Source organism: Arabidopsis lyrata (assembly GCF_000004255.2).
Source record: "Arabidopsis lyrata subsp. lyrata unplaced genomic scaffold ARALYscaffold_5, whole genome shotgun sequence".
Lineage (NCBI taxonomy): Eukaryota > Viridiplantae > Streptophyta > Magnoliopsida > Brassicales > Brassicaceae > Arabidopsis > Arabidopsis lyrata.
Window position 1 is genome coordinate 9,795,441 of NW_003302551.1, and position 13,708 is coordinate 9,809,148.

At 37.1% G+C, this 13,708-nt stretch overlaps 1 protein-coding gene and 1 long non-coding RNA gene across 7 annotated transcripts; both read right to left on the reverse strand.

The window, feature by feature from the left end:
• Nucleotides 1-234: 234 nt before the first annotated feature.
• Nucleotides 235-3,932, reverse strand: LOC9311661 (probable polygalacturonase). Of its 2 annotated transcripts, none has more exons than XM_021025753.1 (5): nt 3,298-3,932; nt 2,915-3,035; nt 2,206-2,454; nt 1,613-1,766; nt 235-501 (listed from the first exon to the last, which is right to left on the reverse strand). In XM_021025753.1, exons 1-5 carry the CDS (start codon nt 3,709-3,711, stop codon nt 480-482), a joined length of 960 nt encoding a protein of 319 aa, XP_020881412.1. In that variant the 5' UTR covers nt 3,712-3,932; the 3' UTR covers nt 235-479. The 2 variants fall into 2 exon arrangements, with proteins under 2 accessions (XP_020881412.1, XP_002877258.1); XM_002877212.2 differs by lacking the exon at nt 235-501 and adding an exon at nt 710-1,536.
• A 4,789-nt stretch (nt 3,933-8,721) lies between these two features.
• On the reverse strand, nt 8,722-11,557 carry LOC110228676. 5 transcript variants are annotated; one of them, XR_002332144.1, is made up of 4 exons: nt 11,342-11,557; nt 10,728-10,768; nt 10,305-10,634; nt 8,722-9,272 (listed from the first exon to the last, which is right to left on the reverse strand). It is a non-coding gene; the product is annotated as an uncharacterized LOC110228676 (long non-coding RNA). The 5 variants fall into 5 exon arrangements; XR_002332143.1 differs by having other exon boundaries at nt 11,338-11,557; XR_002332142.1 differs by having other exon boundaries at nt 11,402-11,556.
• Between the last annotated feature and the right edge of the window lie 2,151 nt (nt 11,558-13,708).

Genomic DNA, 13,708 nt, shown 5'->3' on the forward strand with positions numbered 1-13,708 from the left:
CGACAACATAAATTCAGTGTTCTCATACATGATGATTTTAGCGGTTTTTACATGTGGTTTTGTACAATGTTTAAGATTATTAAATCCGCTCAAATCTAGATGTTTTCAATCTATTCGAACATAGACACTTTCAACACATCTTAGGTGTAAAAGAGCGGAAATGAGCAAATATAATCTCAAATCAACGCATTGGAGTACAAAGTGACAAATCATTTGGAGATGGGAGACATGCGGTTTCGATGTTAAATGTTCCACATGCCATAAACCAGTTGGTGATCATACGAAATAACCAAAAACGCCACGATATCAATCCAATACATTCACCAATTAATCAAAAATGACAAAATTGAAGAAGTACCGTAGGAGAAACCACTACAGATGCTTCGACGACTAGTCTATGGAGGTGGCTCTGTCCAAGTTTCCCCACTTTCAAGGTCCCAAAAGTCGAGCTCCTAGCTGATACAGTCACCAGTGATGCTTTAAGCAGCGTTGTCGCCATTCCTGCATCCACAACCTCCAAAACTCAGCTAACTCCGACAACAACAAATCTCACATATTTTCCATTTTTTTCAGTATTACCAGCATTAAATCATCATCTGATCAACTAGATTACTTTCTCTGCCCAATAATTGGTAGAACTCTACATTTGGAGGGTTTTTACTGTTTTGAGTTTCGACTAGACTGGCAGTCAGGTCATTGCAGAGTCCTGTTTCCGTAGAAGAATGCTTTTTGATTACGAAATCAAACTTTTGATACTGTCTATACAAAAGTAATATCTCAGCTTGCCGCAAAAGCAATATATTCGAATCTCACCATTCCCATTTATGTGTATAACAAAGCTAGATAGACAAGAACCCAATAACATAACTGACCAATGGAAAAATTCCTCTGTGAGTGCAAATACAATTTAATCTGACTGAGATCTGCTTTGGTTTCCAAATTCCTCTGTATATGTACAAACTCCAACGAAACAAATTTGTTGCAGAGGCCAAACCCATGTCTCTTGTTGGTCAGATCTCGTAGTCTATATCTGTAGCATTCTGGGAATCAGATTGTTTCACCAACCGTTCCTGCTCATCATACCTATCAAGGTTCTCACACGGAGCTGGGAAGATGGTGCCTATCACACGCCCCTCCACGTACGCACATTGAAATATGTGCTTTTTCTTGTACGTTATCCCCACTGACATGTCCCTAAAGGTTACATTTTTAACCGGAATCTCTTTGCTTCCTTGGATACGCACTGGTACACGCACTCCTTGACCGTAAATCCCGGTGTAGTTTATGTTCTCGAGTATCGGGAAGGCTTGAGGATTGAATCCACCATCTGGGTGCTCGTTGTAGTCCGTTTTAATGACAATGCCAACTCTCAATTCATCCAATGTGACATTCCGAAATGTTATATCCCGGACATACCCACCTCGTCCTGGTGCGGTTTTAATCCTAACTCCACGCCGAGAGCTCCAAATCAGAATATTCTCGACTGTGATATTCGAGACACCACCAGACATCTCACTTCCTATTGATATACCAGCGCTGTGTTTGCACAGAGGCTTTAGGTACACATCGCTAATTAGATCAACATTGATTAGGGAAAGCAATTCTCTCTTACCTAACCATGGAGCGGATGATGAGGTTGCGGATGAGTATGTTCTTTGAAGGTCGTCCATAGGTAGTTCCATACTGGTCCCAACCGCTCTTTATTGCGATTCCATCATCCCCAACGCTGATGTAAGAGTTCTCGATTAACATGTCCTCACACGAATCTGATGCACAACAAAAAGATATTAGCCACCATTGACGCCAAGTAATGTACACAGATCACCCAAGCCCATACTCTGACCTGATTATTATCAATAAGATTATATGTTATGTCCCATTAGGTACCATATGGTTATATGGAATGGTCAGATACAATGAAAGGAGCTGTGTCGCTCTTAAACATCTGAAATTCCTGAAGGCTACATATACTAGTCGCTAGAATCCTAGTTGCAAGTAGGGAACTAAGGTTGCTTCGCCCTTTTGTTTCATTGATCTTATAGCTTAGAGGCCTAGTGGTATCACTACTAATTACACTCATCTCACAGCTCTAGCCATCTTGACTGTTTCTGTTTGGTTATTATATGTATCACATGACCTTCAGGTACCTAATTCCTTTGTTAAATATCAGAGTTGCAACGTCCTGCCAAAGTGAGAATTACTTACCCGGATCGATACCATCAGTGTTTGGGGCTTCGAACACAGGTGCCAAAATGGTCATATTTGTGATTGTTACATTTTTGCAGTCATATGGGTGAAGCGTCCAAAATGGAGAATCACGCAAAGTGATATTGGCAAAAACAATGTCACTTGACCACATTATCTGCACCAGGGGTCCTCTCGTGTGGTTAAGCAGCTTTTGGCGATACTTCTTCCACCACGTTTGCCCCTGACCGTTGATGCTACCATTATTCCCTGTTTTTCATCATAAATTAGCCAACGATCATACAGTTGACAGAATAAACGCCCAGATTTGGCAAAGAAAAGACTATTAGCCACATAAGCTGAGTAATATGTGTGGACTGAAAAGAAGGCTTTGATTATCTAATGCAGGAACTTAGTCAATTCTTGTCCCGAGCCTACACTTAAAGCCCTTGTCCACTCCAGCTAAGAGAGACATAACAACTTTCAACCAACTTATAGAGTTATCATCTTTACATTTCGATTTGCCTGGAAGTGCCTCATAATCTCAATTCAACTAGAGTTTAAACATCTAAATAGCCTTAATACATGAAAAGCCCTCATTTCAGCCACTCCCCAAAAAGCTTAACGAGGACAATGCAAGCACACCCTTAACAATAATCGAATTAAGAAACATTACACGCATCCACAAAAACAGTCCCCACAAGCAAAATTCACAAATCAATCGACTAACCTGTGACAACGACATCTCTAAGATTCTGTCCATGAATGAAACTTCCATAACGAGGTCCATGATGCTCTCTTCCATAACCATATGAAGGTAAAGGAGGAAGTAAAGGCCAATACTTTTCATCCTAAAAACGCTTTAACATAAATTACAATCTTAACAAATATAAAAGCATAAACTGCATCAAGTTAAGCTACTTCGAATCTGCTCAAAAAATCTAATTTTGCATTAAACCCTTTCCGGATAACAAACTCTGCAATAAAAAAGAAAACTCCGAAAATCGAACAAATTCTTAACTAGATCTCTTCATAATCAACAACAATTCCAAACCCTAAACACATTCCATACATAGAGATCAAAATTCAACTCAGAAATCAGAGCAAACAAACCTGAAGAGCGAGAATCTCGGCGTTCTCGGCGAGAAAAAGAGTCATATAACTAGTGAGATTAAACGGAGCAGTGAGCCAACGACCAGGAGGAACATTAAGCTGACCACCTCCTTTCGTAGCAAGCTTTGAGATCTTATAAATAGCTCTCTCGAAAGCCTCGGTGTTGACTGTGACACCATCACCGACGGCACCAAAGTCTGTTAAATTGAAAACTACAGGTCTGAGCTTCGGGAATTCTCCGGAGGCTGCGGTGGTTGTTGTTGAAGACGACCAGAAAACGGAGAAACCAGTGTAGAGATTTGTAGAAACGCCGCCGAATTGCCAGATGAATAAGGAAGCGAAAGTGGCGATCCAGAAAACAGTGACGAGAGATTTGTGGGAAGAGAGGAAACGTCTAGGGAGAGGATCTACCATGGTTTTTGGATTTAGAGGAAGAAGAAGAACATTTGGAGGATTTTTAGATCTTTTGAGAGATTTGGTGAGATGTTATGAATCAGGATTTGTTGTTGTGTGTTGCGAGATTTGAGTGAATCTTAAGGGAAACACAAACTTTGTGTGTTTGTTTAATTGTTTGTTTGTTGAAAGTTGAAACTAACGTCTAAGAGAAAACGATTGAGTGAGACAAGTGTTGTTGATGAGAGGAGAAACAAATGATTCTTTTTCTCGCAGACGGAGAGATACGGGTTAAAAAAACTTAAACCGGAAAAAATAGAATATAGTTAAATTGAAATCAAACCGAGGTGAACAGAAATATCTTATTATATAAAGTATGGTTTTCAAAGTCAATAACTCATAGGATCGTGACATGTGACAATTTTAACGATCTCAGATTTTGACATGTGTAAAGCGCAAATTTCCTTTTATTAATTTTAAAACTATAAATCCCTCCGTGGGTCTGCATTTTTCGAAAAGCACCGATGATCTCCTAGAGGATGGAGAATGTCATGTTAGTGAGGATTTCGACACTAATGCTGCAGATGAAGAAATTGTGGACGATAGGAAAAAGGAGATTTCTACGGAGGAAAAAAGTGCTTTAAAAGGTATTGCTCAAATCTCTAATGAGTTACATGTTGATAAGGTTAGTCAGGGAATTAAATGTTTTAGCCTTGTTAGTAATAAGAATCAGAAAAATAGAGCTTCAAGTGCTCAGGGAATCAAAGGGGTAAAAGGTAGTAAGAATTATGCAATGCTTGTGGCTTCACCAGGGAAAAGACTGTTGTCTAAGGCTATGACTCTTAAATCTGCAGGTGATGTTAACAAACAGAAAGCTGCGGGTAAATCTAAACCAAAGGAGGGGGAAAAAACGGATGGTGCAAATCGATTGTCGAAGAAAGGGATGGTGGCGCTCCTGAAACCACCGGCAAATACGTGAAAGCCTTGAGCTGGAACTGTCAGGGAATAGGAGCTGACCTGACAGAAAATTATTGTTAGAATTTTCGTGCTATGGTGAACAATTATCATGGAGAGGTAATAGAAACCAACAAATTGTGAGATGCAGGCTTGATCGGGCTTTGGGAAATGAGGATTGACACAATTTGTTCCCTTATTCAAAAGTGGAATATCTGGATATGATTGGTTCTGATCATAGAACGATTCTATTGAGTTGCGAAAAATCTTTGGCGAGGAAAAAACGCCAATTTCGGTTTGATAAGAGATGGGTTGGGAAGGATGGTCTTACTGAGGCCATAGATTCGGGGTTGAATCGAACAAGAAATTTTAGAGTTCCTGTTTTTGTGGATAAAATTAAAAATTGTAGAAATTCCATTTCATGGTGGAGGAAAAATAATATCCCGACAGGCCAGGCTAATATTTCTTCCCTTAAGTTGGCTTTGGAAGAAGCGAAGAATGATGATTCGATTCCGCAAGAGGAGATAAAAAGAATCGAAAATAAATTAAATGAAGCCTATCAGGAGGAGGAGATGTATTGGAAGCAAAAGAGCATAAATTTTTGGTTAAAAGTGGGAGATAAAAATACCAAATTTTTTCATGCTTCCACTAAAAAAAGAAAGGCAAGAAATAAGATTTCAGGTTTATATGGCCCTAATGATGTTTGGGAGGAATTAGAAGCAGGAATGGAAGATATAGCAACTGAGATAGTACATGAAGTATCTATTTAATGTTTCCAATACAAATGGCATCGCTGAGATGGTACATGAAGTATCTCCTATTATTACGGAAGATATGAATAGAGAGCTAACCATAGGGATTACATAAGCAGAAGTTAGGAAAGCCTTATTTTCCATGCACCCTGAAAAAACACCAGGCCCAGATGGCATGACGGCCATGTTTTATCAAAGGTTTTGGCACTCTTTAAAGGAAGACTTAGTAGGTTTGGTCAGTGATTTTTTCAGAACAGGATGTTTTGATAAGAGAATAAACGAAACAAATATTTGTTTAATTCCAAAGACCGAAAGGCCACAGAGGATGGCCGAGTTTAGGCCAATAAGTCTTTGTAATGTGAGTTACAAGATTATTTCAAAAATTCTTTGCTTAAGGCTTAAAAAAATTTTACCTTGACTAGTCTCTGAAACACAGTCGGCTTTCGTTTCAGGTAGACTTATTACAGACAACATATTGCTAGCTCAGGAAATGTTTCATGGACTCAGGACGAATAGAATGTGCAAGACAGATTTTTTGGCCATTAAAACAGATATGAGCAAAGCATATGATAGGATAGAATGGGAATTTTTGGAGGCTGTTATGTCACGAATAGGATTCAACTCTAGTTGGATCTCTTGGATCATGTGGAGTGTTAGTTCCGTTTCGTATCAAGTTTTATTGAACGGAGAACCTAGAGGAAATATAATTCCCAAAAGAGGTTTACGGCAGGATGATCCTCTATCGCCTTATTTATTTATTTTATGTACGGAGGTCCTGATTGCTAATATTAAAAAAGCAGAAAGAGAGAAGAAGCTGACCGGAATTAAAATAGCAAAAAGAAGTCCTCCAATCTCACATTTGCTTTTTGCGGATGATAGTCTCTTTTTCTGTAAAGCAGATACGGAGCAGTGTAAAATGGTGATGGATATTATTGGAAATTATGGCAAAGCTTCAGGGCAAGAGATAAATTTCAATAAATCTTCGGTCATATTTGGTAAGCGTGTAGCACACCAAAAGAAAGATGAACTAAAACATTTCCTTGGTATTACTAAGGAAGGTGGAATGGGTACTTATTTGGGTATACCAGAGAGCCTAGGGGGCTCAAAAAGTAAAATCTTTAATTACGTTTGGGAAAGACTTAATGAACGGATAATGGTTGGTCAGCTAAATATCTGTCAAAAGGTGGGAAAGAGACAATGATCAAGTCTGTTGCTTTGGCTCTCCCAACATATGTTATATCTTGTTTTAAACTTCCTCAAGAGTTAACATCTAAGTTAACAAGTGCTATTTCTAATTATTGGTGGAGTTCTAATGGGAAAGACCGTGGAATTCATTGGATAGCATGGGAAAAAATGTGTATGGATAAAGAAGAAGGAGGTTTGAGTTTTCATTCTCTAGATACATTTAATGATGCCATGTTGGCTAAACAGTATTGGAGGTTAATCCAGTATCCAAACTCATTAGTAGCTCGAGTGTTAAAAGGTAGATATTTCAGGAATGTTCATCCTTTAAATGCTAAAAAGCCAAACTCTCCATCGTTTGGATGGAAGAGTATTTTTTCTACTAAAAGACTCGTTGAAATGGGTGCAAGATGGTCTCTTGGTTCGGGTTTTAACATATCGGTATGGAGAGATCCTTGGATTCCCGATGTTAATCCACGCCCCGCAAATGGAAGAGGGAATTTGTTACTTCCAAGCCTAATGGTTAACCATTTAATTAATCCGGTTACTAAAGAATGGCACCTCCCAATTTTACAAGAATTCTTGGATCCGGTGGATATTCAAATTATTAGTGGACTAGCTATTAGTCAAGTTTATAAACCAGATAGGCTTATTTGGCATTATACAAAATCAGGAAAATATACAGTAAAATCAGGATATCGGCTTGCTCGAAGTTTGACAGAAACGACCGAATGGGGTCCAAATTATAGAAAATTACAAGCACAAGCTTGGAAAGTCAAAGCTCCACCAAAAATAAAACATTTCTTATGGCAAATTGCATCGGGATCCTTGGCAGTTACCTCAAAATTAGCACAACGAGGGATTCATTGTGATATTATCTGTAAAAGGTGTGAGACGGCAGAGGAAACAATAAATCATGTTTTATTTGAATGTTCTCATTCTAAAAAAATATGGGAATTATCCACAATACTATGGTTTCAGGTTCTTTTCCTCTAAGCTCGGAATTTTCAAATCTAGATTATCTTTACTGGAAGTTACCACCTCCTCTAGATGGGGGAGAAAGAACCAATTGTTTTGCTTGGATTTTGTGGTTCATTTGGAAAGACAGGAATAAAAAAGTTTTCAAAAGAATTCAATCTGATCCCACAGATATTTTAAATCACTCTTTGAACGAGAAATTAATGTGGGAAGATGCTCAGTTGGAACCAATCGAAACTAGTATTGATACGGAAATTTTGGAAAGCCCTATCCAATCTATAAGATGTCGGATTGATGGCTCTTGGAAATCTCGGATCCAACTATGGGTATAGGATGGTGGTGTTTTCAAGGAAATGATCAAACGATACTACTTGGTGCAAAGTGCGTCCGGAGATCCCCCTCCCCCCTTCACTAGGAGATGGAAGCGTTAATTTGGGCCGTGAAGAATGTCTTTTCAAGACGGATTGATTGTCAGGCGTTTGAAACAGATTGTTCAGAGTTAGTCTCGATGGTACAATCACCTGAAGAATGGCCCGCTTTCTCTAATCTGCTAGATGCTTTTGGACTGTTCCGTGACTCTTTCCCCTTATTCTCGTTTTCTCTTATACCTCGTTTATGTAATGTTAAGGCGGACTGCTTAGTCCGTTCTTCTAGACTTTTATTTTCCGAAGTTACTTTTGTAAACACTACTCCTTCTAATTGGGCAACCAATCAAAGAGTTTTTTTAATAATTAATGTGTGGTTGACAAAAAAAAAAAAAAAAAAAAAAAAAAAAAAAAAAAAAAACTATAAAAAGATAATTGTAAGAAATTCTAAATTTTTAAAAGTAAAAAGATAATTATAAGGAAATTAACAATTCTAAAAAAGATAATTATTCTAAATACTCACTACTATATAAACAAATAGATAGTCTCCTACTTTTTCACCAAACCAAAATCTCTTCAAAAAAACACCATTGCTTTACGGCGGCATTGCTTCAACATCATTCTGTTTTGTCAATAGGTATGATGCCTCCGTGGCAACGTTATATTAATCTGTTTACAAAACCTAAGTCTACGTTATATTCCAAGTTTTTGTCAATACGTATCATGCATATGTTATATTTATATATGTTTGACCAAAAAAAATGTTATATTTATATATTTACTAACCAAGTCGTTGTCAATACATTAACTTTACGTAACTAATATTATGTTTTCACGTGTTACAAACATATTGGTTTTGGTTGTTACTTAAACTAAATTACTTTTTACTTCTTTTTAAAATTTTCAGAATAGCTATCATCAAACAAAAGATGAAGACACAAGTTCAACATACTAACAAAGATTACATAACAATAGATCAGCTTAACAAAAAGCGTTCCTATCGTCGAACGGTAGTAAAAAACAGATCTCATCATTTGGGATGAAGCGCCTATGTGCCATCGATTTGCGTTTGAAGCTCTTGATAAGAGTTTGAGAGATGTACTCTCAGTAGCTGATCTAGATGCAGCAAGCAAACCCTTTGGCGGAAAAACGGTGCTTCTTGGTGGTGATTTTAGACAAATTCTGCCAGTCATACCAAAAGGCACCAGACAAGAAACTGTTATGGCAACAATCAACCGTTCATATTTATGGAATTATTGCTCTATATTCACTCTCGAGAAAAATATGAGGCTGGACCAAGCGGAAAAAGATTTTGCGAAGTGGCTAATAGGTATCGATGATGGCACAACACCTAAACCAAAGAAATACAGAACCTCAGATGATGAAATTGGCATAGTGGAAATAGACAACAATCTGCTCTTGCAAAACAACGGAGATCCTGTTGAATGCATTGCAAAGTCTACATATCAGGACTTCCAGTTAAGTTTCAAAGATAAAAAATATCTGATTGAACGAGCAATTCTTACTCCAAGAAATGAGACAGTCGACGAAGTGAATAACTACATGTTATCATGCTTAAAAGGAGAGCAAAAAGAGTATTTGAGCTCGGATACCATTGGTGACGACAAAAAAGAAGTGGCAAATCAACATATTCTTTACCCCACAGAATTTTTAAATTCGTTGAAATTTCCTGGTATTCCTAATCACAAACTAGATCTCAAGATAAATGCACCGATCATGCTACTGAGGAATATAAATCAAAGAGAAGGACTCTGCAATGGTACAAGGTTAATATAACTCGCCTAGGCAAGAGGATTATTGAAGCAGAAATACTCACTGGAACTCATCTGGGAAAACGTGTTCTTTTTCCTAGAATAAGTCTCACACCAACAGATGCAAAATGGCCTTTTAAACTAAAAAGACGCCAATTTCCTGTACGAGTTTGCTATGCAATGACTATTAACAAGAGCCAAGGTCAAAGCTTAAACAAGTAGGTTTATATTTGCCAAGTCCAGTCTTTTCTCACGGACAATTATACGTCACACTATCAAGAGTCACTACAACTGCAAGACTTCAGATTCTTAAAGTTGGGACAAAACATTATGATAGCAGTGTTCTACAAAATATTGTCTACCAAGAAGTTTTCAACAACATATGATCCTCATAGAGAGATGAAAATCATAGCCTATAAAGTTATATCTACAGTTTGTTTTTTAATATTACAATTCTTTTAGTTTCCAGATTTGTAATTTCGATTGTACATGTTTTCTTTGAGTTTCATGTTTTAATCATCATCACCTCTAGATTTAAGATTTTCTTAAACATACACTCACTGCATTATGAAAAATTAAGGCAAGTCAAAACGATATGATCCATTGCTAACCTTAGGCACGTCTGTAAAGATGAAAATTTCGTCTCTGCGGTTGGCCTACACATCTCTTCTCATATATGAACTCCATTGAGAGATCCCTCGAAAACATAGAAGCCAGTTTAATTATATGACTAAAATCTAGAAGAGTAGATAGTTCTCATCGGATATATGTATGAAAAATGACCAAAAATAGAAAGATTCCACAAACAAAAAACAGCTTACGTCGTCAGCCATCTGTGCAATTTATTTGCCATTTGAAGTCCACTTCAAGAATGAGCTATTCTCCTTGACAATTTCTATAACTCTACTTCTGTAGCCATTGTTGCTGATTCATTATGGACCCTGGAGTGCGTAAAATCATTAGAAAACCACTAATAATTAGTAAGAACCTGAAGTAGCTTTTGGATCTCATAGCTACTCAGATCTTCAACTTACCCTTGGTTCCTATCACATAAACTCTTAAGTCTCTATAACACCTACAAATAAAAAGAAATTAAGAATATTTAAAGAGAGATGAAAATCAGAGCTTATACAGTTATATCTACAGTTTGTTTTAGTTTCCAGATTTAAAGTTTCGATTATACAATTGTCCATTAATTCTTTTCAATAACGTTACATGTTTGCTTTGGGTTTCATGTTTTATTTTAATAACATATTTTCTTAACTTCAAGCTATTTATCAATAACATTCTTTGCAATATGAAATAAAATACAATCGAAATAAAAAGTTCATCATAAACTATATGCAATAATAAAACCTGAAGTAGCTTCTGGATCTCACAGCTACTCATACTTTCGACTTCCACTTGGTTTCTAATTGGCTACTATCACAAAACTCTACAGTCTCTAACACTTACAAATAAATATATAAATCCTTTCTCCTATTCAGAGCAATCTAATCCGACAAAACCAATACACAAACCAAACCCTATAACAGAAAAAGGTCAAACAAACTTACAATTCATTCGAGAGTTCCCAACAACACATGAAATTCAAAACAGAACCAGATTAAGAGACTATCCCATTTTTTTTGCAAAAAATCATACCAACCGGAGATGTGGATAAGAGAATAGAACCATCTCCTTCATGAGATTCGAGCTAACAAATAACCTGAGATACAGGTAGGAGAATCGGAGGTGATGATGCGTCAAAACATAGCCGGCCCTGACCTCAAGCGGGTAAACGTCTTCTACATTCTACTTCTTCGAATCGTTTTGATTTTTCCTTTTCTTGGAAAATCTGTACGAGTTGTTTAATTAACAACATGGGCCTATTGGGCTATTGTCGGGAAAACGGCCATTTTCAACCCCAACTATTTGGGGGCGGATTTTTCCAACCCAAACTAAAACCCCCCGTCAATTTCTACCCAAACTCAAAACTAATTCAAATTCAAAACCTAAACTAATGAAATTTAGCCGATTTCAACACGACAGAAGACGGTGTTAGTTCGGGATTTAACGGCTGCTGAGTCAGCGATATCGTGGCATTGACGTGGCGGAAAAGCGGCCATTTTCAACCCCAACTATTTGGGGGTGGGTTTTTCCAACCCAAACTATTTGGGGGCGGGAAAAAATAAAACGTCGTCGTTTTCACTGACGTGGCTTCTGGTCAATGAAAACGACGACGTTTTATTTTTTTCCCCTTCAAACAACGAAACGACGTCGTTTTAATTTTGGGGAAAAATTAAAATTAGGGTTCTTCATTTTCTCTCGAAACAGAAAAATGTTCGTCGATTTTATGAATTCACAGGCACTGTAAACGGAATCTGAAAGAAATGTAGCAATAGCAAGAAAAAGCAAAATTTGTTCCTGAATAGTTTGGTCTAGCAATTGTGTTCTGTTGGTGTCGGATCCCGCACCAATAGTCCGGGATGAACCAAAGATTGCCATGTAATCAAGGTAACGGCCCACGAAGGATAAAGCCCATTAGACCCGTGAGTCGGAGGAACAGTCGAAGTGGTTATCACCACGAGGAGAGTCCGAAGTGACTGCACCTCGACATAAGTCCGGAGTCGAAGTCACAGTTAAAGATTTTGTCTTTCTTCCTGCAGTGGAATCATTGTACAGACATTCTATCTGGAAACTTGTCTGAAATCAATTGTGTTTATAGTCTCGTGACCTGAATCATCATCACTACAATTCACAAAAATTTCAATCCGCATAACAATTCATGAACTCTAAAGCTATGGTACCACACTGCCATTCATTAAAATTTCAACTCGACACAAATGGAGACAATACCATATTGTTTTAGAAATCATACAACCCCAAGATCCATCACATGGTAAGTAATACACAGTCGGACTATCGAATGATAGATCACCTTCGATATATAAATAGTTTTTCTCTCACGACCCAACTACGTACAAGATTACATGAATATAGCAGCAGCTTGGGTTTTGAATTTAAATTAGTTTTGAGTTTGGGTAGAAATTGACGGGGGGTCTTAGTTTGGGTTGGAAAAACCCGCCCCCAAATAGTTGGGGTTGAAAATGGCCGTTTTTCCGCCACGTCAATGCCACGATATCGCTGACTCAGGAGCCGTTAAATCTCGAGCTAACACCGTCTTCTGTCGTGTTGAAATCGGCTAATTTTCATTAGTTTAGGTTTTGAATTTGAATTAGTTTTGAGTTTGGGTAGAAATTGACAAAGGGTCTTAGTTTGGGTTGGAAAAACCCGCCCCCAAATAGTTGGGGTTGAAAATGGCCGTTTTCCCGGCTATTGTCTCTTTCTTTCGTTGTTGTAAATGAGTTATAATTGAGTTATTAATTGTTTAAATGAGAATGAACTCTTTTTGATTTGGTAATTAATCGCTATCAGTTTTATGAAGAGTTTTACGTATATGGTTTCCATAATTCAAATAATACGTTTAAAACTGCATCTTGCCAAATTTTTCCTACAAAATTTAAACATGTACAATATTATCAAAAAATAACTATGCCATATTGTTTTGAAAAGAAAAAATTATTGTTACTTTCTTCTTATATAACATTCGATTTATAAATTAGAAAAGTCTATTCAAAAATTAAAAATTATATATTTTATGTATAGAAAAAATATTCAGTGGACAAAATCTTTTATTTATGCTGTATTTTTGAAAAATAAAAGAAAATGATAATATCGACCGGCAACCCGGCAACGCCCGGGTCCTTATCTAGTATATATATATTTTTAAGAGAAATGGTTTCTTACAACACTTAATTTATGGACACAATTAGCACTCAAACCTTAAACTTCTACAAATTGTTTTATTATGAGTAATTACACTACATACCCTAAGACTGAGAAGTATTTAAGTCAAAGGAGAAGTGGCAAACCTGTAAATAAATGATCATTTGAAAACATGACAAAAAGATTAAAATACCCCTAAAATCAAACACTTCATTCTTTCTTCATTCCTTCTTCGTTTCTCTTTCCT